Here is a 21,659-nt window from a genome sequence, read left to right on the forward strand (position 1 = left end):
ATGTCATTTTGTCAATGTGACCTCCCTTGACTATTTTCTATAAAGTAGCACTTCCCACTTTCAATCTTTATCCCTTTACTTGAATTTATTCATTATAGCATTACTATTTACATTTTAATTAATTTTCATCCCCATTACTTTCTGTCCCCTCCTCCCTCAAATGTAAATGCCAAATGAGCAGGGACTTTATCTGTTTTGTTCACTGTTTTATCCCCAGCACCTTGAGTAGTTATTTGCACATATGGACTCTTTATACATGTTTCTTCAAAGAATTAATACCTCTTTGGTCACTTGATTATTTTTCCTTCCCATGTTTCCCTGCAAAGCATTTTCTGACTGATTTTATTCACATTGTCCATTTTTGGCTTACTCTACACTTCAAATAAGCAAATGTCTTAGTAACGCTGTAATAGTTAAAAGAGACACCTATCATGTCAAGTACTTATTAAATTTTGTTTTTTCCCCTCTCTTAGTTTGCAAATAGGACCAATCCAATTGATAAACATCTCGAAGTCCTGATCAACAAGTATGGATTGTCAGCCCACCCAGTTGCTTCTCAGATGTTTGGGTTTGCTGGAAAAGAGCACATGGAAAAATATGGTATGTTAAAAAACTTTATGTCTTATGGGTAGTTATATATATGTGTGAGAAACAATAGGTATTTATTAAGAAACTGTGGGGGATGCCAAGATGTATAAAATATGAAATGGTTTTTCAATTAAGTTGAAGAAATAGTCTGTATAGAATTCAGTTTTCTAAAAGTATTTATACATAGGACATCATATGAGAAGTACCTAGAATGCTCTGAAACAAGACGTTGAAATAGGAAAAATAACATAAATCTTGTCTCCTTTAATCATAGACTATAAATTGAAGCTCATTAGTTCTGAATATGGTAATGAGACTTAAAGCTAGCTCTTGGTAGTAGATTTATGTAGCCAAATTTTATTCTCAGTACTTGAACCCATCAGGAGTCCATCATCATCTGTCAACCCATAGTGTTTTATGAGATTTAAAATTTCACAGTTGATTTTTATTTTGTAGCTTAACATCCTAGCTTTTTGACTGATGATCAGTGATTGGCCTGCCTTAGCCAGTTAGATAAAGCATGGGATAGTGCAGATAGAGTTTTTTATTTTGTTTTTGTTTTTATTGTATGACCCTGAACCAGTGCCTTGTTGTGTATTGTGAGATAAGAAAGAAAACAGTTGTGCTTGAAAGTTCAGCATTCCTATTCTTTGCAGGAAATATATCCCAGGTTTGATAGTCAAGATCAAGTAATCAGAAAGGAAAGAAATCTTCAAGGAAGAATGGTAGGATGGTATAAAGGAGCACTGCCAGTTTGGGGCCATGGAAATTTTCTTTCTTGTAGCTATTTCTTACCATTTTAAACTCAGTCCATTCCAATCTGGCTTCCCTCCTTTCTCAAGGCTACCACGGATCACTACGTTGCCATATCAAGTAAATGCTTTTCAATCCTATTTTAATAGACCTCAGCACCATTAGTCCCTTTTGATCACTTCTTTCTTAAAACATTCTCTTCTCTTGGCCTCTGTGACATCTCGTTCTTCTGGTTTTCCTTACCTCTTTGGCTATTCCTTGTCTATTTCCTTTTTAATTTTTTTAAATGATTTTTTTAAAATTTATTTATTTATTTATATTTTTAATTTTTGGCTGTGTTGGGTCTTCGTTGCTTCACATGGGCTTTCTCTAGTTGCGGCGAGCGGGGGCTAATCTTTGTTGTGGTGCAGGGGCTTCTCATTGTGGTGGCTTCTTTTGTTGAGGAGCATGGGCTCTAGGTGCATGGGCTTCAGTAGTTGTGGCTCGTGGGCTCCAGAGCGCAGGCTCAGTAGCTGTGGCACACAGGCTTATTTGCTCCGCGGCATGTGGGATCTTCCGAGACCAGGGCTGGAACCTGTGTCTCCTGCATTGGCAGGTGGATTCTTAACCACTGCGTCACCAGGGAAGTCCCTCCATTTCCTTTTGAATTAAATAATTCATTTAAAATATTGAGCTATTATTATATTGCAGGCACTATTCTAGGCACTGGAATACAGCAGTATATCAGTTAGCTATTGCTGTTTAATAAACCACTCCAAAACTCAGCAATTTTAAACAATGATTATTTATTATTATAGCTTACAAATTTGTAGATTGACTGGGAATCAGCTGATCTAAGTCATGCTCAGGTCTTTTTGTCTGGGTTGATCATATGACTGTAGGTTGGTTGGAGGCTCTGTTTTAGTACTGTTTGGCTGGGTCATATGTCCCTCATTTTCCTCTTGGGACTGGAGGGCCAGCTCTGGCATGTCCTTTTCATGGTCACAGCAGAAGCACAAGAGAGTAATCTGCAACATGCAAGGCCTTTTGAGACTTGACCAAAGCAAGTCACATGGCAAACTTGGAATCAAGGGATAGGGTAATATACTCTACTTCTTTTGTGGTAGGAAACTTCAAAGTCAGACCATAAAGGATATTCAGGAGGGAAAAAGAATTAGGGACATCAGTGCATTCATTCACAAGCAACAAATAAGCAAATGAAATGTGAGGTTTTTGCTTAAATTTCTAGTTGGGGAGAGACAGTAGCGTATGAAAAAAACTACGATAATTTCAAACAATTATTAGTCCTGTGAAGAAAATAAAACAAGGCACTTGTGGGGAGAGGGAGGCAAACTTAGGATAGTCAGTGATGGACTCTATACTTGTATATCCAGTTGGCATCTTTGCATCTCTGCTTGTGTATGTAACAGATGTCTCAAATTTCACATGTTCAGATGCAAACTCTTCATTCTGTTCCCCCATATCTTAAATTTGTTCCTCCTCTACTTTTCCTCATTTCAGTAAGTGGCATTTCCATCCATTCAGATGTTCAAAGCAAAAACATGAGTCATCTTTGACACTTCTCCCTGCTCTTCCCCTACTCCAGTCCCTCACTATGTCCTATCAGTTCTACCTTCAAACTCCAAATTATGTTTTTTTTCCCCCAGTTTCTTTTACTATCACAGCTCTTATCCCAGACCATAATTTTTCAAACTTTGATCTGTGACCTGCTAGGAAATTAAAGAATCAAAGTAGTGATTGAACCCAGCATTTTTAAAAAATATGACATTTGTTGTTGTTGTGTATTATAACTCAAGTCAGAGAAATGCACACAACATAAATATACAGCTTCATGAATTCTCACAAAGCTCATAACTGTGACCTAAATTACCTCCCAGGTCAAAAATAGAATGCTAACACTCTTAAGAACTTTGTGGGTCTCCTGTGAATCTTGTTTGGTCACGCCATTAGTCAACAAGTTACACCTGCAAATCTCTTTGGGCTAAGTGTCTTTCTACCTTGGGTCCTTTCTGAGATGGCTGAGGAGCAACATTCTTAAGCTTCCTTGCAGCCCTTTGATTGAGAGGATTTGTGAGGCACAGGTTTTTTCTCTTTAGAGGGCTTTTTTCTCTCTGAACAATATTCTGAGGTATCACCTTTGATCTTTCTGAGGTCTTAACAAAAGATTTGTCACAACATGGGCTTCATTTTTGGACCATGTTTTCCTAGCAATGCCCTGGATTTGATCTTTGCTCAAAGACTATTTCTTTCTTTTTTTTTTTTTTTTAACATCTTTATTGGAGTATAATTGCTTTACAATGTTGTGTTAGTTTCTGCTTTATAACAAAGTGAATCAGCTATACATATACATATATCCCCATATCCCCTCCCTCTTGTGTCTCCCCCCCACCCTCCCTGTCCCACCCCTCTAGGTGGTCACAAAGCACCGAGCTGATCTCCCTGTGCTATGCGGCTGCTTCCCACTAACTATCTGTTTTACATTTGGTAGGGTATATAAGTCCATGCCACTCTCTCACTTTGTCCCAGCTTACCCTTCCCCCTCCCCGTATCCTCAAGTCCATTCTCTGGTAAGTCTGCGTCTTTATTCCCGTCAAAGACTATTTCTTAATTTTAGCATCTTTTACCACTTTGAAAGGCTGAGAATTTTCAAAACTATCAAGTCCTGAATCCTTTTTGTTTAATAGTCCTTTCTGCAATATAGCATCATAGAATTTTACTGTAAGCAGCCAGAAGAAACCATGTGGCAGTTTCAATATTTTGCTTATTAACTAGTTTCTACATAACTGCAAGTAATGGTATTACTGTAATCTCTGCTTCTATTTTAACAGGGCTCTCCTTTCCTCCAGTTTTCAGTAAGATTTTGTCCTTTTGCAAACTCTCACCTGCAGCATCCTCAAAGGACTTTGAGGCTACTACTAATGGTTTCTTCAATGCACTTTATGCTTTTGCTAGCAATTGTTCCAAACTTTGGAACTAGAATGGTTCCAAAGCCATTCACATATCTTACATTTTTGTTCAGTGTAACTCCATTTCCACTATATTAGTTTGCTTGGGCTGACATAGCAAATACCATAGACTGGGTGTCTCAAAGAACAGAAATTTATTTCTCATAGTTCTAGAGGCTGGGAAGTCTAAAATCAAGATGCACGATAGGTTTTATACTGATACTGGTTTTATACTGATGCACGATTGGTTTTATAGGTTTTTTCTTGGGTTATAGGTGACTGCCATCTCACTGTGTATTCACATGACCTCTTCTTTTATGTGGGTGCAGAGAGAGAGGGAGAGAGAAACATCTTTGTCTTCCACTTTTTGTAAGGATTCTTATAAGGACACTAATCCTATCAGGAGGCACTCACCCTCATGACCTCATCTACCATAATTACCTCCCAAAGACCCATCTCCAAAAACCCTCACACTGAGTGTTGGGACTTCAATAAATGAAATTTTTTAAAAATAAATTTATTTATCTTTGGTTGCATTGGGTCTTCATTGCTGAGCGTGGGCTTTCTCTAGTTGCAGTGAGCGGGGGCTACTCTTCGTTGCAGTGCACAGACTTCTCATTGCTGTGGCTTCTCTTGTTATGGAGCACGGGCTTTAGGCACACAGGCTTTAGTAGTTGTGGCTCATGGGCTCTAGAGCGCAGGCTCAGTAGTTGTGGTACACGGGCTTAGTTGCTCCGCGGCATGTGGGATCTTCCTGGACCAGGGCTCGAACCCGTGTCCCCTGCATTGGTAGGCGGATTCTTAACCACTGCACCACCAGTGAAGTCCAACAAATGAATTTTGAGGGGACACAATTCAGTCCATGGCATTCAGGTACCAAAATATGTATCAGTATTTTCTATTACTTTGTTACGGTGAGACTCTTTTTAAAAATCATTTCTTGTTTTAATTCCTGTTGTCTAGTCTTCCTATGTGTAAGCTCACTGGCCTTTCAGTGTGTTCGGTAAGCCAAACTTATTCCCTGCGCCCCAGTCTCATATTTTCTTTGGCTACAGTGCTCTTTATTCCTTCAAGGTCAACTCTTTTCATGCTTTAGGTCTTAAAAAATCTTATCTCATATCTCCAACACTTTACAAAAGTATTTCTGCTTGGATGTCTAATAGGCCTTTCAAACTTAACAGGTCTAAAACTGAAGTCCTAATTCTTTCCTTGAACTTCCACCTTCCCCATCTGTTCCTCCTGAAGTTTTTCCTATCCAGTAAATGATAACTCCATCTCTTTAGGACCTTTGGCCAAAAAGCTTAGAGCCATTCCTGATTTTTCTTATACTCAGCATTCAATATATCAGCAAACCTTTTTACTCATTTCTTAAAATATCCGGAAATATGAGAAGGAGAAATGTTTCTCCACATTTTCCCCACTTCTACTATAGTGCAAGCTATCATAATTTCTCACCTGGAGTATAGGAATCTCCTAAGTGGTTTTACTGGCTTCTGCTTGTGTACCTGTTCAGTCAATTCTTCACTTTATGTCCAGAGCAACGCTTTTAAAATATAAGCTAGATCATTTCACTCCTCTGCTAAGAACTCTATTGTGTTCTTACCACACTCAGATTGAAACCTACAGTTCTTATTATAGCCTACAAGCTTCTATATGATCTGACCCTCCACCCTCATTAGCTCTCTGACCTCATCTTTTACCATTTTTTCTTTTACCACTCTGCTCCAGCCACACTATCCTTTTGGTTCCTCAAACACAGTAAGCACATTCCTACCTTAAGCAGGGCCTAAGCCTTGCTATTTCAACTTCTGGAATACTTTACCCTAAGATATCATCAGTGCTAGCTTTCCTACTTCCATCAGGTCTTTGCTTAAATGTCATCTTCTGCTATCTTTCATCACCCTCCTTCCCAGAACTCCCTATCCTCTGTCTCTTACTTTATCATTTTTTTTTTTTTTTAATTTTTGGCTGCGTTGGGTCTCCGTTGCCGCACGTGGGCTTTCTCTAGTTGCGGTGAGCGGGAGCTACTCTTTGTTGCAGTATATGGGCTTCTCATTGCGGTGGCTTCTCTTGTTGTGGTGCACGGGCTCTAGGCACTTGGGCTTCAGTAGTTGTGGCTCATGGGCTCTAGAGTGCAGGCTCAGTAGTTGTGGTGCACGGGCTTAGTTCCTCCATGGCATGTGGGATCTTCCTGGACCAGGGCTCGAACCCGTGTCCCCTGCATTAGCAGGTGGATTCTTAGCCATTGTGCCACCAAGGAAGCTCTTACTTTATCATTTTATAGAGCACTTATGAAAATATGGCATATATATTTTTTCTTATTTATTGACTGTCTCTTCCAACCAGAATCTAAGTCTACAAGGGCCTGATTTTTGTTTGTTTTATTCCCTGCTCTTTGACTGTTACCTAGTAGAGTGCCTGGCACAAAGCAGGTATTCTGTAATTAATTAATCTTCAAAGAAAGACCCTCCTTGATCATTCAATTGAAGTGAATCCCTCCTGTTATTCTTTTTCATAGATAGTTTCCTATTGCTTTCCTTCATAGCACTTAGTACTATTTATATTCATACATTTATTGTGTGTGGTTTTACTTGTTTAATTTTTGTCTTCCTTATTTGTCTTATGAACTCCATGAAAGCAGGAACCATGTCTGTTTTGTTTACCTTCAGTATATCCAGCCTAGCACAGTGGTTGGCATGTAATCTGGCCAGAAGAAAGTTTTTTCCCCCTTCTCTTCTACAATCCCTAGCATATTTAAATACTCAATAAATATTTGTTGAATGAATGAATGAATTTCCATACCCATATTATCTCATTCAATTCTCACAACAGTCCATTATGGGAGGTGTTATATTAATAGTTATTAATATTACTTTTAAGTACAATTCTGGCTTCAAGATCTCATATATATATATATATATATATATATTTATATATATATATTTATTTATTTTTATATATTTATTTATTTAATTGTGTTGAGAAAGTACTCAGCAATTTTTATTTTCTTGAGTTTCTTTTTATTTCAGGAATGGGTATTGAATTTTGTCAAATGCTTTTCCAGCATCTGTGGATTTCATTATGTCCTCCACTTAGATCTAGTAATAGAATATTTTATTAATGGATTCCTGATATTGATTCAACATTTCATGTCTGGAATGAATGCCACTTGGTTATGATGTATTGATTTTTTTTTAATGTGGAGTTAGACTCTGTCACTATTTTATTTGGTGCTTTCAGATCAACATTCATAAGTGATATTGGTTTTTAATTTTCTTTTTTTTAATGTCTTTATCAAGTTTAGGTGTTAATTTTATACTTACTTTATAAAACGAAGTAGGAAGTGTTTCTTCGTTTTTGATGCTTTGGAACGATTTATGGAGCATTGGGACTACTTGATCTTTGTAGGTTTGATATAATACCCTGTGAAATCATCTGGGCCTGTTTTTTTGGTGTGTATGGTTTGTTTGTTTGTTTGTTTTGGTAGTTGCTTGGTAATTATCTATTTCTTTATGTTTAAACATTCCATCTCCAGTGGGGTCAATTTTGGTAGTCTGTATTTCTCTGGGAAATTATTCGTTTCATTTAGAGGTTCAAATCTATTTGTATGGAAGTCTGAAAAGTAGTCTTTTACATAAAATTTCTATTTCAGTGGTATTTCTCTTGTTATTTATTATTTTTGTGTATATATGCTTTCTTCTTTTTTTCCTATTAAATTAGGGTAGCAGTTTGTCTCTTTTGTTAAATTTTTCAGAACTATAGGATTTTGACTGATTAATTATGTCTATTCTTTCTAATTCTTTATTCCATTATTTCCTGCCTTTATCTTCCTTGTGCTTTTTTTTTTTTGTGGTATGTGGGCCTCTCACTGTTGTGGCCTCTCCCGTTGCGGAGCACAGGCTCCGGACGCTCAGGCTCAGCAGCCATGGCTCACGGGCCTAGCCACTCGGCGGCATGTGGGATCTTCCCGGACCAGGGCACGAACCTGTGTCCCCTGCATCAGTAGGCGGACTCTCAACCACTGCGCCATCAGGGAAGCCCCTTCCTTGTGCTTTTTATTGGTTTATTTTGTTGTTGTTTTTTGAATTGGGAATTTAATTCATTTTTTATCCTTTTAGTGAATAACAGCTTTATTGAGATAAAATTGACATACCATAAAAATTCATTCTTTTAAAGTGTACAATTCAGTGTTTTTTTGTATATTCACAGAGTTGTTCAATCATCACCACTATCTAATTTCAGAACATTTTCATCATCCCCAAAGGAAACCCCATACCCATTAGCAATCCTTTGCTCTAAGGCAACCACTAATCTAATTTCTGTTTTTATGTGTTTGCGTATTATGAACACTTCATTTAAATGGACCCTACAGTATGTGACCTTTTGTGATTGGCTTCTTTCACTCAGCACAGGAAACATTCACAGTTCATTCATGTAGTAGCATGGATCAGGACTTCATTCTTTTTAATTGATCAATATGTTCCATTTTAATCATTCTTAGTGCTATGTCCTTGTTACAGCTTTAAACATATCGCATTGGTTCTGATATGCAGTGTTTTAGTTTTCAGTATCATTTTTTTCAGAAGCTTTGCAATCATTTGTCTTTCCTCTTTTTGCCCAAGAGTTGTTTTATGGAAATAGTTTAAAAATTTCCAGGTAGACTTAATTTTTACATTTTATTAATAATTACTAGTTTTATTACATTGTGATTTGAGAGTGTTCTTTTAAATTTGGAGTGATTCCTAATTCTCTGATGTCCTCTCATGTTAGTGTAGTAAAGTCTTATTTCTGTAGTGTATTTTTTGAAAGATGGACTGTGTGTCCTCTGATTTCTTGTTTCTTTTTTGTTTGTTTGTTTTGTCTTGTAGGACCCCAGAAATTTCCCTGTTTACATCTTTTCTCTTTCACCATCCAGTTGCCAAAGGGGCCTTCCCCCCCACATTTTTTTTTCCCTCTTTTCTTCTCCTAGAAGCTATACCTTTCAAAGATTACCGCCTTGAGTCTCCCGTGCTTTTCTAACCCTTCCTTGTAGTCATGTTTTGATCTACAAGAATATTTTTTCAATATTTTCACTCTTGTGGGGTGTCTTTTTCTTCCTGGTGGTAGTTTCAGAGCAATTGTAGGCTTGCCACTAGCTCCCCTCTTCTCTCCTCTGCAGTATTTTTCAGACTGCCCTTCTTCCCTAGGAGGCTTACTGTGGGAGCATGAATGATTGCTGGCAGGGATTTGGTCACTTTTTCCCTTTCCCTTTTTTTTTTCACTTACAGATAATTTGAAGTTTTGTGTTTTCTTTTGTCTAGTTATGCTGAGGGTATGGTTTTGTACAGTTTTATTTGTTTTTCTTGTTAATCTGTATTTTTTTTTTCTTTTTTGCGGTACGCGAACCTCTCACTGTTGTGGCCTCTCCTGTTGCGGAGCACAGGCTCCGGATGCGCAGGCTCAGCGGCCATGGCTCACGGGCCTAGCCGCTCTGCAGCATGTGGGATCTTCTCAGATCGGGGCATGAACCCGTGTCCTCTGCATCGGCAGGCAGACTCTCAAGCACTGCGCCACCAGGGAAGCCCTATTCTGTATTTTTTTAGAGGCTATGGAGAGAGATTTAGGCAGCTTCCATTGCCCTCAGCTAGCTGGAAATCTGTGTTTGGGGTGTTTTCAACCTTTTCTCAAGGTTTACATTACTCAGAGTAGTTGGACAGTTTTTTCTAGTCTAAAGTCTGAAGTGTAAATGTGCAGTATTTTAGTTGAAATGTTATTCTTCATCCAACAGATTTCTAATGAATTGTAGAATTTCATAGAATTTTAAGTTGTTTGAAATTGCTGTTTGTGAATGTGCTCTAGAAATGAATATGTAAGAATGTTTGTAGTAGCTTACATTCTGCTATAGAATCAGGAGATTTTTGTGGCTTCAAGGTTTGATTCAAAGAGATTGAGATCTTTTTACACCACTCATATTCTTAGAACAGCCCAAAATCTGAATTGGCAGTTCAGAGTCAGTAGTCAACAAGCCCTTAATTAGTGTCCAGGATTAGTAAATACATGGTAAGTGATTGGCAGAATATTTTTCAAAGGGTTGCTATCTTCTGTAGATTAACTGGATCCCATAGTAAGGAAACAAGAAGAAAAGACATCAATACCTACTGAATATCTCCTATGTCAGACACTATCCCAAGTGCTTTTATATAGTTTAGCTGCCCTTCTTCCTACAAATCCGTTTGTGAATTGCTTATAAATCTTCTAATAGATGACAATAAAGCATTTGAACTTCCTGTGACAAGAAACTTGCCACAGAGGCTACTCATTCCATTTTTTTGATGATTCCAGTTGTTACAGTGCTCTTTTTCATGTTGAACTGAAATCTCTCTCCCTGTAGTTTCTGTCTTCTGAGACTCATAGAACAAGCCTCTTTCACCTTACAGCCCTTCAAATATCTGAAGCCAGCTTGACTTGTTCCCTTTAACTGTCTCTTATTAGACTTGTTTCATGACCCATCATCCCCAGACTAATTAATGTACTGTGATCGCATGTAAGCTTTTCTGGTAATCACATCACACTGTTGAATCATATTGAGCTTATAATCGAACAGAACCTCAGAGCCTTTCTCATGATTGCTGCTCCTTTTCTTAGGTAGTTTTGGGTGGTCAAGAATAGAACTGGGCATTTAATTAATTACATTCTGATCCATCTCATTGATAAACCTCACTGAAGTCTATTTGGATCCAACATTATAGCAGTCTTTCTCAGCTTCAGGTTTGGTGAGCATACTGTTAAATTTTCTTTATTTTTTAAAAAATTTATTTATTTATTTATTTATGGCTGTGTTGGGTCTTTGTTGCTGCATGAAGGCTTTCTCTAGTTGCGGTGAGTGGGGGCTACTCTTACCCTTTAATTTTCTAATCCAATTTTTGGTAGAAATACTAACCAAGCATGGCTGAGGTTAGAGGTTAGCAATAGAGACTTTGCTCTAGGTTAGTACTTTGATCAGTGCCTGTCATTGATCAGTGCATACGTGTTCTGTTGACTCTTAAGATGCTCCGTGACGTGGGTCAGTTAAGTTGGAAAATGCTTCATACTTTTTTTTTTTTTTTTCATTAGTTTCTGCTTTATAACAAAGTGAATCAGTCATACATATACATCTGTTCCCACATCCCTTCCCTCATGCATCTCCCTCCCTCCCACCCTCCCCATCCCACCCCTCCAGGCGGTCACAAAGCACCGAGCTGATCTCCCTGTGCTCTGCGGCTGCTTCCCACTATCTATCTACCTTACGTTTGGTAGTGTATATATGTCCATGCCTCTCTTTCCCTTTGTCACAGCTTACCCTTCCCCTTCCCCATATCCTCAAGTCCATTCTCAAGTAGGTCTGTGTCTTTATTCCCGTTTTACCCCTAGGTTCTTCATGACAATTTTTTTTTTTTAAATTCCATATATATGTGTTAGCATACGGTATTTGTCTTTCTCTTTCTGACTTACTTCACTCTGTATGACAGACTCTAGGTCTATCCACCTCATTACAAATAGCTCAGTTTCGTTCCTTTTTATGGCTGAGTAATATTCCATTGTATATATGTGCCACATCTTCTTTATCCATTCATCCGATGATGGACACTTAGGTTGTTTCCAGCTCCGGGCTATTGTGAATAGAGCTGCAATGAACATTTTGGTACATGTCTCTTTTTGAATTATGGTTTTCTCAGGGTATATGCCTAGTAGTGGGATTGCTGGGTCATATGGTAGTTCTATTTTTAGTTTTTTAAGGAACCTCCATACTGTTCTCCATAGTGGCTGTACCAATTCACATTCCCACCAGCAGTGCAAGAGTGTTCCCTTTTCTCCACACCCTCTCCAGCATTTATTGTTTCTAGATTTCTTGATGATGGCCATTCTGACTGGTGTGAGATGATATCTCATTGTAGTTTTGATTTGCATTTCTCTAATGATTAATGATGTTGAGCATTCTTTCATGTGTTTGTTGGCAGTCTGTATATCTTCTTTGGAGAAATGCCTATTTAAGTCTTCTGCCCATTTTTGGATTGGGTTGTTTGTTTTTTTGCTATTGAGCTGCATGAGCTGTTTATAAATTTTGGAGATTAATCCTTTGTCAGTTGCTTCATTTGCAAATATTTTCTCCCATTCTGAGGGTTGTCTTTTGGTCTTGTTTATGGTTTCCTTTGCTGTGCAAAAGCTTTGAAGTTTCATTAGGTCCCATTTGTTTATCTTTGTTTTTATTTCCATTTCTCTAGGAGGTGGGTCCAAAAGGATCTTACTGTGATTTATGTCATAGAGTGTTCTACCTATGTTTTCCTCTAAGAGTTTGATAGTTTCTGGCCTTACATTTAGGTCTTTAATCCATTTTGAGCTTATTTTTGTGTATGGTGTTAGGGAATGATCTAATCTCATACTTTTACATGTCCCTGTCCAGTTTTCCCAGCACCACTTATTGAAGAGGCTGTCCTTTCTCCACTGTACATTCCTGCCTCCTTTATCAAAGATAAGTTGGCCATATGTACGTGGGTTTATCTCTGGGCTTTCTATCCTGATCCACTGATCTATCTTTCTGTTTTTATGCCAGTACCACACTGTCTTAATTACTGTAGCTTTGTAGTATAGTCTGAAGTCAGGCAGCCTGATTCCTCCAGCTCCTTTTTTCGTTCTCAAGATTGCTTTGGCTATTCGGGGTCTTTTGTTTTTCCAAACAAATTTTGAAATTTTTTGTTCTACTTCTGTGAAAAATGCCAGTGGTAGTTTGATAGGGATTGCATTGAATCTGTAGATTGCTTTGGGTAGTAGAGTCATTTTCACAATATTGATTCTTCCAATCCAGGAGCATGGTATATCTCTCCATCTATTTATATCATCTTTAATTTCTTTCATCAGTGTCTTATAATTTTCTGCATACAGGTCTTTTGTCTCCTTAGGTAGGTTTATTCCTAGATATTTTATTCTTTTTGTTGCAATGGTAAATGGGAGTGTTTTCTTGATTTCATTTTCAGATTTTTCATCATTAATGTACAGGAATGCCAGAGATTTCTGTGCATTAATTTTGTATCCTGCTACTTTACCAAATTCATTGATTAGCTCTAGTAGTTTTTCGGTAGCATCTTTAGGATTCTCTATGTATAGTATCATGTCATCTGCAAACAGTGACAGCTTTACTTCTTCTTTTCCAATTTGGATTCCTTTTATTTCCTTTTCTTCTCTGATTGCTGTGGCTAAAACTTCCAAAACTAGGTTGAATAAGAGTGGTGAGAGTGGGCAGCCTTGTCTTGTTCCTGATCTTAGTGGAAATGGTTTCAGTTTTTCACCATTGAGGACAATGTTGGCTGTGGGTTTGTCATATATGGCCTTTATTATGTTGAGGAAAGTTCCCTCTATGCCTACTTTCTGCAGGGTTTTTATCATAAATGGGTGTTGAATTTTGTCGAAAGCTTTCTCTGCATCTATTGAGATGATCATATGGTTTTTCTCCTTCAACTTGTTAATATGGTGTATCACATTGATTGATTTGCGTATATTGAAGAATCCTTGCATTCCTGGAATAAACCCCACTTGATCATGGTGTATGATCCTTTTAATGTGCTGTTGGATTCTGTTTGCTAGTATTTTGTTGAGGATTTTTGCATCTATGTTCATCAGTGATATTGGCCTGTAGTTTTCTTTCTTTGTGACATCCTTGTCTGGTTTTGGTATCAAGGTGATGGTGGCCTCGTAGAATGAGTTTGGGAGTGTTCCTTCCTCTGATATTGTTTGGAAGAGTTTGAGAAGGATGGGTGTTAGCTCTTCTCTAAATGTTTGATAGAATTCGCCTGTGAAGCCATCTGGTCCTGGGCTTTTGTTTGATGGAAGATTTTTAATCACAGTTTCAATTTCAGTGCTTGTGATTGGTCTATTCATATTTTCTATTTCTTCCTGAGTCAGTCTTGGTAGGTTGTGCATTTCTAAGAATTTGTCCATTTCTTCCAGGTTGTCCATTTTATTGGCATAGAGTTGCTTATAGTAATCTCTCATGATCTTTTGTATTTCTGCAGTGTCAGTTGTTACTTCTCCTTTTTCATTTCTAATTCTACTGATTTGAGTCTTCTCCCTTCTTTTCTTGATGAGTCTGGCTAATGGTTTGTCAATTTTGTTTATCTTCTCGAAGAACCAGCTTTTAGTTTGGTTGATCTTTGCTATCGTTTCCTTCATTTCTTTTTCATTTATTTCTGATCTGATCTTTATGATTTCTTTCCTTCTGCTAACTTTGGGGGTTTTTTGTTCTTCTTTTTCTAATTGCTTTAGGTGCAGGGTCAGGTTGTTTACTCGAAATGTTTCCTGTTTCTTAAGGTGGGATTGTATTGCTATAAACTTCCCCCTTAGAACTGCTTTTGCTGCGTCCCATAGGTTTTGGGTCGTCGTGTCTCCATTGTCATTTGTTTCTAAGTATTTCTTAATTTCCTCTTTGATTTCTTCAGTGATCACTTCATTATTGAGTAGTGTATTGTTTAGCCTCCATGTGTTTGTATTTTTTACAGATCTTTTCCTGTAATTGATGTCTAGTCTCATAGCATTGTGGTCGGAAAAGATACTTGATACAATTTCAATTTTCTTAAATTTACCAAGGCTTGATTTGTGACCCAAGATATGATCTATCCTGGAGAATGTTCCATGAGCACTTGAGAAAAATGTGTATTCTGTTGTTTTTGGGTGGAATGTCCTATAAATATCAATTAAGTCCATCTTGTTTAATGTATCATTTAAAGCTTGTGTTTCCTTATTTATTTTCATTTTGGATGATCTGTCCATTGGTGAAAGTGGGGTGTTAAAGTCCCCTACTATGATTGTGTTACTGTCGATTTCCCCTTTTATGGCTGTTAGTATTTGCCTTATGTATTGAGGTGCTCCTATGTTGGGTGCATAAATATTTACAATTGTTATATCTTCTTCTTGGATCGATCCCTTTATCGTTATGTAGTGTCCTTCTTTGTCTCTTCTAATAGTCTTTATTTTAAAGTCTATTTTGTCTGATATAAGAATTGCTACTCCAGCTTTCTTTTGATTTCCATTTGCATGGAATATCTTTTTCCATCCCCTTACTTTCAATCTGTATGTGTCTCTAGGTCTGAAGTGGGTCTCTTGTAGACAGCATATATATGGGTCTTGTTTTTGTATCCATTCAGCCACTCTGTGTCTTTTGGTGGGAGCATTTAGTCCATTTACATTTAAGGTAATTATTGATATGTATGTTCCTATTCCCATTTCCTTAATGGCTTTGGGTTCGTTATTGTAGGTATAGTCCTTCTGTTGTGTTTCTTGCCTAGAGAAGTTCCTTTAGCATTTGTTGTAAAGCTGGTTTGGTGGTGCTGAACTCTCTCAGCTTTTGCTTGTCTGTAAACGTTTTAATTTCTCCATCAAATCTGAATGAGATCCTTGCTGGGTAGAGTAATCTTGGTTGCAGGTTTCTCTCCTTCATCACTTTAATTATGTCCTGCCACTCCCTTCTGGCTTGTAGAGTTTCTGCTGAGAGATCAGCTGTTAACCTGATGGGGATTCCCTTGTGTGTTATTTGTTGTTTTTCCCTTGCTGCTTTTAATATGATTTCTTTGTGTTTAATTTTTGACAGTTTGATTAATATGTGTCTTGGCGTATTTCTTCTTGGATTTATTCTGTATGGGACTCTCTGTGCCTCCTGGACTTGATTAACTATTTCCTTTCCCATATTAGGGAAGTTTTCAAGTATAATCTCTTCAAATATTTTCTCAGTCCCTTTCTTTTTCTCTTCTTCTTCTGGAACCCCTATAATTCGAATGTTGGTGCGTTTAATGTTGTCCCAGAGGTCTCTGAGACTGTCCTCTGTTCTTTTCATTCTTTTTTCTTTATTTTGCTCTGCATCAGTTATTTCCACTATTTTATCTTCCACCTCACTTATCCGTTCTTCTGCCTCAGTTATTCTGCTATTGATCCCATCTAGAGTATTTTTCATTTCATTTATTGTGTTTTTAATCGATGCTTGATTCATCTTTAGTTCTTCTAGGTCCTTGTTAACTGTTTCTTGCATATTGTCTATTCTATTTCCAAGATTTTGGATCTGGGAAATAGAATCTTGGATCAGCTTTACTATCATTATTCTGAATTCTTTTTCAGGTAGACTGCCTATTACCTCTTCATTTGTTAGGTCTGGTAGGTTTTTATCTTGCTCCTTCACCTGCTGTGTGTTTTTCTGCTTTCTCATTTTGCTTATGTTACTGTGTTTGGGGTCTCCTTTTTGCAGGCTGCAGATTCGTAGTTCCCGTTGTTTTTGGTGTCTGTCCCCCGTGGCTAAGGTTGTTTCAGTAGGTTGTGTAGGCTTCCTGGTGGGGGGGACTAATGCCTGTGTTCTGGTGGTTGAAGCTCGATCTTGTCTTTCTGGTGGACAGGTCCACGTCTGGTGGTGTGTTTTGGGGTGCCTGTGGCCTTATTATGTTTTTAGGTATCCTCTCTGCTAATGGGTGGGGTTGTGTTCCTGCCTTGCTAGTTGCTTGGCATAGGGTGACCAGCACTGTAGCTTGCTGGTCGTTGACTGAAGCTGGGTGCTGGTGTTGAGATGGAGATCCCTGGGAGATTTTCGCTGCTTGATATTATGTGGAGCTGGGAGGTCTCTTGTGGACCCGTGTCCTGAAGTTGGCTCTCCCACTTCAGAGGCACAGCACTAACTCCTGGCTGCAGCACCAAGAGCCTTTCATCCACCCGGCTCAGAATAACAGTGAGAAAAAGTAGAAAGAAATAATTAGTAGAAGAAAGAAAGAGAGATTGAAAGAAAGGAAGAAGGGAAGTAAGGAAGGAAGGAAGAAAGAAAGAAAGGAGGGAGGGAGGAAGGATGGAAAGAAAGGAAAGAAAGGAGGGAGGGAGGGAGGAATGAAAGCAAAAGGAAGAGTGAATGGAAGAAGAGAGGGAGGGAGGGAGGAAGGAAAGAAAGAAAGAAAGACAGGAGGGAGGGAGGGAGGGAGGAAGGAAAGAAAAAGAAAGTGGAAAGAAGAAGGGTGGGAGGGAGGGAGGGATGGAGGAAAGAAAAAGAAAGAAGGAAAGGAGGAGTGGAGGGAGGGAGGGAGGAAGGGAAGGGAGGAAAAAAAGAAAGATCAGGTAAAGTAAAATAGAATAAAGTATGAAATATAGTAGCGTTATTAAAATTAAAAAGTAATTATTGAAAAAAAACACGGACCGAAAGAACCCTGGGACATATGGTGGAAGCAAAGCTATACAGAGAGAATCTTACACAGAAGATTACACATACACATTCACAAAAAGAGAGCAGGGGGAAAAATCAAAAATCTTGCTCTCCAAGTCCACCTCCTCGATTTGGGATAATTCGTTGTAAAAAGAGGAAAAGGGCGAAAAGTCTGAAATCTTGCTAAGTCCACCTCCTTAATTTGAGATAATTCGTTGTAAAAAGAGGAAAAAAAAAAGGGGGGGGGAAGTCTTAAATCTTGTCCTCAAGGTCCACTTCCTCAATTTGGGATGATTCGCTGTCCATTCATGCACTCCACAGACGCAGGGCACATCAAATGGACCGTGGAGCTTTAATCCGCTGCCTCGGAGGCTGCACAGAGAGATTTCCCTGTCTCTGCTCTCACAGCTCCCGGGTCTCAGCCTTGGACCTGGCCCCGCCTCTGCGCCTAGGTCACCGGAGGGCGTCCGTTCTTCGCTCAGACAGGACGGGTTTAAAGGAGCCGCTGATTCGGGGGCTCTGGCTCACTCAGGCAGAGGGGAGGGAGGGGAATGCCCTCTCCTCGCGCACCAGGCAACAAAAGGGAAAAAAGTCTCTTGCCTCTCCGGTAGCTCCAGACCCTTTCCCCGGACTCCCTCCGGGCTAGCACTAACCCCTTCAGGGTCTCTTCCTGCCGCCAGCCCCAGACCTCTCCCTGCGCTCCGACTGAAAGCCGATACCCGAGCCTCAGCTCCCAGCCCCGCCCGCTCTGGCGGCCGAATGCTTCATACTTTAACTCCCTTTTGCACAATCATAATACACATGCAATAGTAAAAGAAGGTCTCTTAATGCTTTGCCATAAAGAAATTTGTTTAACTTTGTTTAAGCCAGTGTTATGTAAACCTGACAGAAGAACCCTCATTTTTATAGTAACACCAAAAAAACCCCAAAATACAAAAGGGAAAAAAACCCCACACTACAGTATTTCCTTGTCTTGTCCCAAAAGATGGCCTTAAAAATTTTGTCTGTTGTCTTGCTGATACTAGATACTATGTTTCATTTGATCTGCCAGCCAATACAATAAAAAAGATAATTAATTTGGGTGGATTGGTTCAAAATGGCGGAGTAGAAGGATGTGTGCTCACTCCCTCTTGCTAGAGTACTGGAATTACAGCTGACTGCTGAATAATCATTGACAGGAAGACACTGGAAATCACCAAAAAAGGTACCCCACATTCAAAGACAAAGGAGAAGCCGCAATGAGAGGGTAGGAGGGGCGCAATCACAATAAAATCAAATCTCATAACCACTGTGTGGGTGACTCACAAACTGGAGTACAATTATACACAGAAGTCCACCCACTGGAGTGAAGGTTCTGAACCCCACATCAGGCTTCCCAACCTGGGGGTCCGGCAACGGGAAGAGGAATTCCCAGAGAATCAGACTTTGAAGGCTAGCCAGATTTGATTGCAGGACTTCAACAGGACTGGGGGAAACAGAGACTCCACTCTTGGAGGGCACACCCAAAGTAGTGTGCGTACCAGGACCGAAGGGGAAGGAGCAGTGACCCCATAGGAAACTGAATCAGACCCACCTGCTGGTGTTGGAGGGTCTCCTTCAGAGGCGGGGTGTAGCTGTGGCTCATGGTAGGGACAGGGACACTGGCAGCGGAAGTTCTGGGAAGTGCTCCTTGGCGTGAGCCCTCCCGGAGTCTGGCATTAGACCCACCACAGAGCCTGTAGCCTCCACTGCTTGGTCACCTCAGACTAAACAACCAACAGGGAGGGAACTCAGCCCCACCCATCAGCAGACAAGTGGATTAAAGTTTTACTGAGCTCTGCCCACCAGAGCAACATCCAGCTCTACCCACCACCAGTCCCTCCCATCAGGAAGGTCGCACAAGCCTCTGAGATAGCCTCCTCCACCAGAGGGCAGACAGCAGAAGCAAGAAGAACTACAGTCCTGCAGCCTGTGGAATGAAAACCACATTCACAGAAAGATAGACAAAATGAAAAGGGAGGGGATTATGTGCCAGATAAAGGAACAAGATAAAACCCCAGAAAAACAATTAAATAAAGTGGAGGTAGGCAAAGTTCCAGAAAAACAATTCAGAATAATGGTAGTGAAGATGATCCAGGACCTCGGAAAAAGAATGGAGGCAAAGATCAAGAAGATGCAAGAAATGTTTAACAAACACCTAGAAGAAATAAAGAACAAACAAACAGAGTTGAACAATACAATAACTGAAATGAAAAATACATTAGAAGGAATCAATAGCAAAATAACTGAGGCAGAAGAAAGGATAAATGACTTGGAAGACAGAATGGTGGAATTCACTGCCACAGAACAGAATAAAGAAAAAAGAATGAAAAGAAATGAAGACAGCCTAAGAGACCTCTGGGACTACATTAAATGCACCAACATTCGCATTATAGGGTTCCCAAAGGAGAAGAGAGAGAGAAAGGACTCGAGAAAATATTTGAAGAGATTATAGTTGAAAACTTCCCTAACATGGGAAAAAAATAGCCACTGAAGTCCAGGAAGCACAGAGAGTCCCAGGCAGGATAAACCCAAGGAGAAACAGGCTGAGACACATAGTAATCAAATTGACAAAAATTAAAGACAAAAATTATTAACAGCAACAAGGGAAGAATGACAAATAACATAGAAGGGAACTCCCATAAGGTTGACAGCTGATTTCTCAGCAGAAACTCTACAAGCCAGAAGGGAGTGCCACGATATATTTAAAGTGATGAAAGGGAAGAACCTACAACCAAGATTTCTCTACCCAGCAAGGATCCCATTCAGATTCGATGAAGAAATCAAAAGCTTTACAGACAAGCAAAAGCAAAGAGAATTCAGCACCACCAAACCAGCTCTACAACAAATGCTGAAGGAACTTCTCTAAGTGGGGAACAGAAGAGAAGAAAAGGACCTACAAAAACAAACCCAAAACAATTTAAAAAATGGTAATAGGAACTTACATAATGATAATTACCTTAAATGTGAATGGATTAAATGCTCCAACCAAAAGACACAGCCTCGCTGAATGGATACAAAAACAAGACCCATATATATGCTGTCTACAAGAGACCCATTTCAGACCTAGGGACACATACTGACTGAAAGTGAGGGGATGGAAAAAGATATTCCATGCAAATGGAAATAAAGAGAAAGCTGGAGTAGCAATACTCATATCAGAATAGACTTTAACATAAAGAATGTTACAAGAGACAAAGAAGGACACTACATAACGATCAAGGGATCAATCCAAGAAGAAGATATAACACTTATATAGGAGCACATAGGAGCACCTCAATACGTAAGGCAAATGCTAACAGCTATAAAAGAGGAAACTGACAGTAACACAGTAATAGTAGGGGACTTTAACACCTCACTTACGACAATGGACAGATCATCTAGACAGAAAATTAATAAGGAAACACAAGCTTAAATGACACAATACAGCAGATAGATTTAATTGATATTTATAGGACATTCTATCCAAAAACAGCAGATTACACTTTCTTCTCAAGTGCACACGGAATATTCCCTGGGATAGATCATATCTTGGGTCACAAATCAAGCCTTGGTAAATTTAAGAAAATTGAAATCATATGAAGCATCTTTTCCGACGACAGTGCTATGAGACTAGAAATAAATTACAGGGAAAAAATATAAAAAACCACAAACACATTGAGGCTAAACAGTACGTTACTAAATAATCAAGAGATGACTGAAGAAATCAAAGAGGAAATAAAAAAATACCTAGAGACAAATGATAATGAAAACATGATGATCCAAAACATATGGGATGCAGCAAAAGCAGTTCTAGGAGGAAAGTTTATAGCAATACAATACTACCTCAAGAAACAAGAAAAATCTCGAAGAAACAATCTAATCTTACACCTCAAGGAACTAGAGGAAGAAGAACAAACAAAACCCAAAGTTAGCAGAAGGAAAGAAATCATAAAGATCAGAGCAGAAATAAATGAAATAGAAACAAAGAAAACAAGGCGAAGATCAATAAACTAAAAGCTGGTTCCTTGAGAAGGTAAACAAAACTGATAAACCTTTATCCAGACTCATCAAGAAAAAGAGGGAGAGGACTCAAATCAGTAAAATTAGAAATGAAAAAGGAGAAGTTACAACTGACACTGAAGAAATACAAAGCATTATAAGAGACTACTACAAGCAACTCTATGCCAATAAAATGG

The 21,659-nt window shown here is 38.9% G+C and overlaps 1 protein-coding gene across 1 annotated transcript in view; it reads left to right on the forward strand.

The window, feature by feature from the left end:
• The window catches only part of SCP2 (sterol carrier protein 2), a gene marked incomplete at its 5' end in the record, with an annotated part of 163,474 nt that overhangs the window by 36,317 nt on the left and 105,498 nt on the right, over window positions 1-21,659 (forward strand). The window contains one exon of the mRNA XM_079696380.1: window positions 474-600. Coding sequence (XP_079552506.1) covers window positions 474-600 — 127 coding nt within the window. The remainder of the gene's footprint in view (window positions 1-473; window positions 601-21,659) is intronic.

Source organism: Hyperoodon ampullatus (assembly GCF_949752795.1).
Source record: "Hyperoodon ampullatus genome assembly, chromosome: 2".
Taxonomy (NCBI): domain Eukaryota; kingdom Metazoa; phylum Chordata; class Mammalia; order Artiodactyla; family Ziphiidae; genus Hyperoodon; species Hyperoodon ampullatus.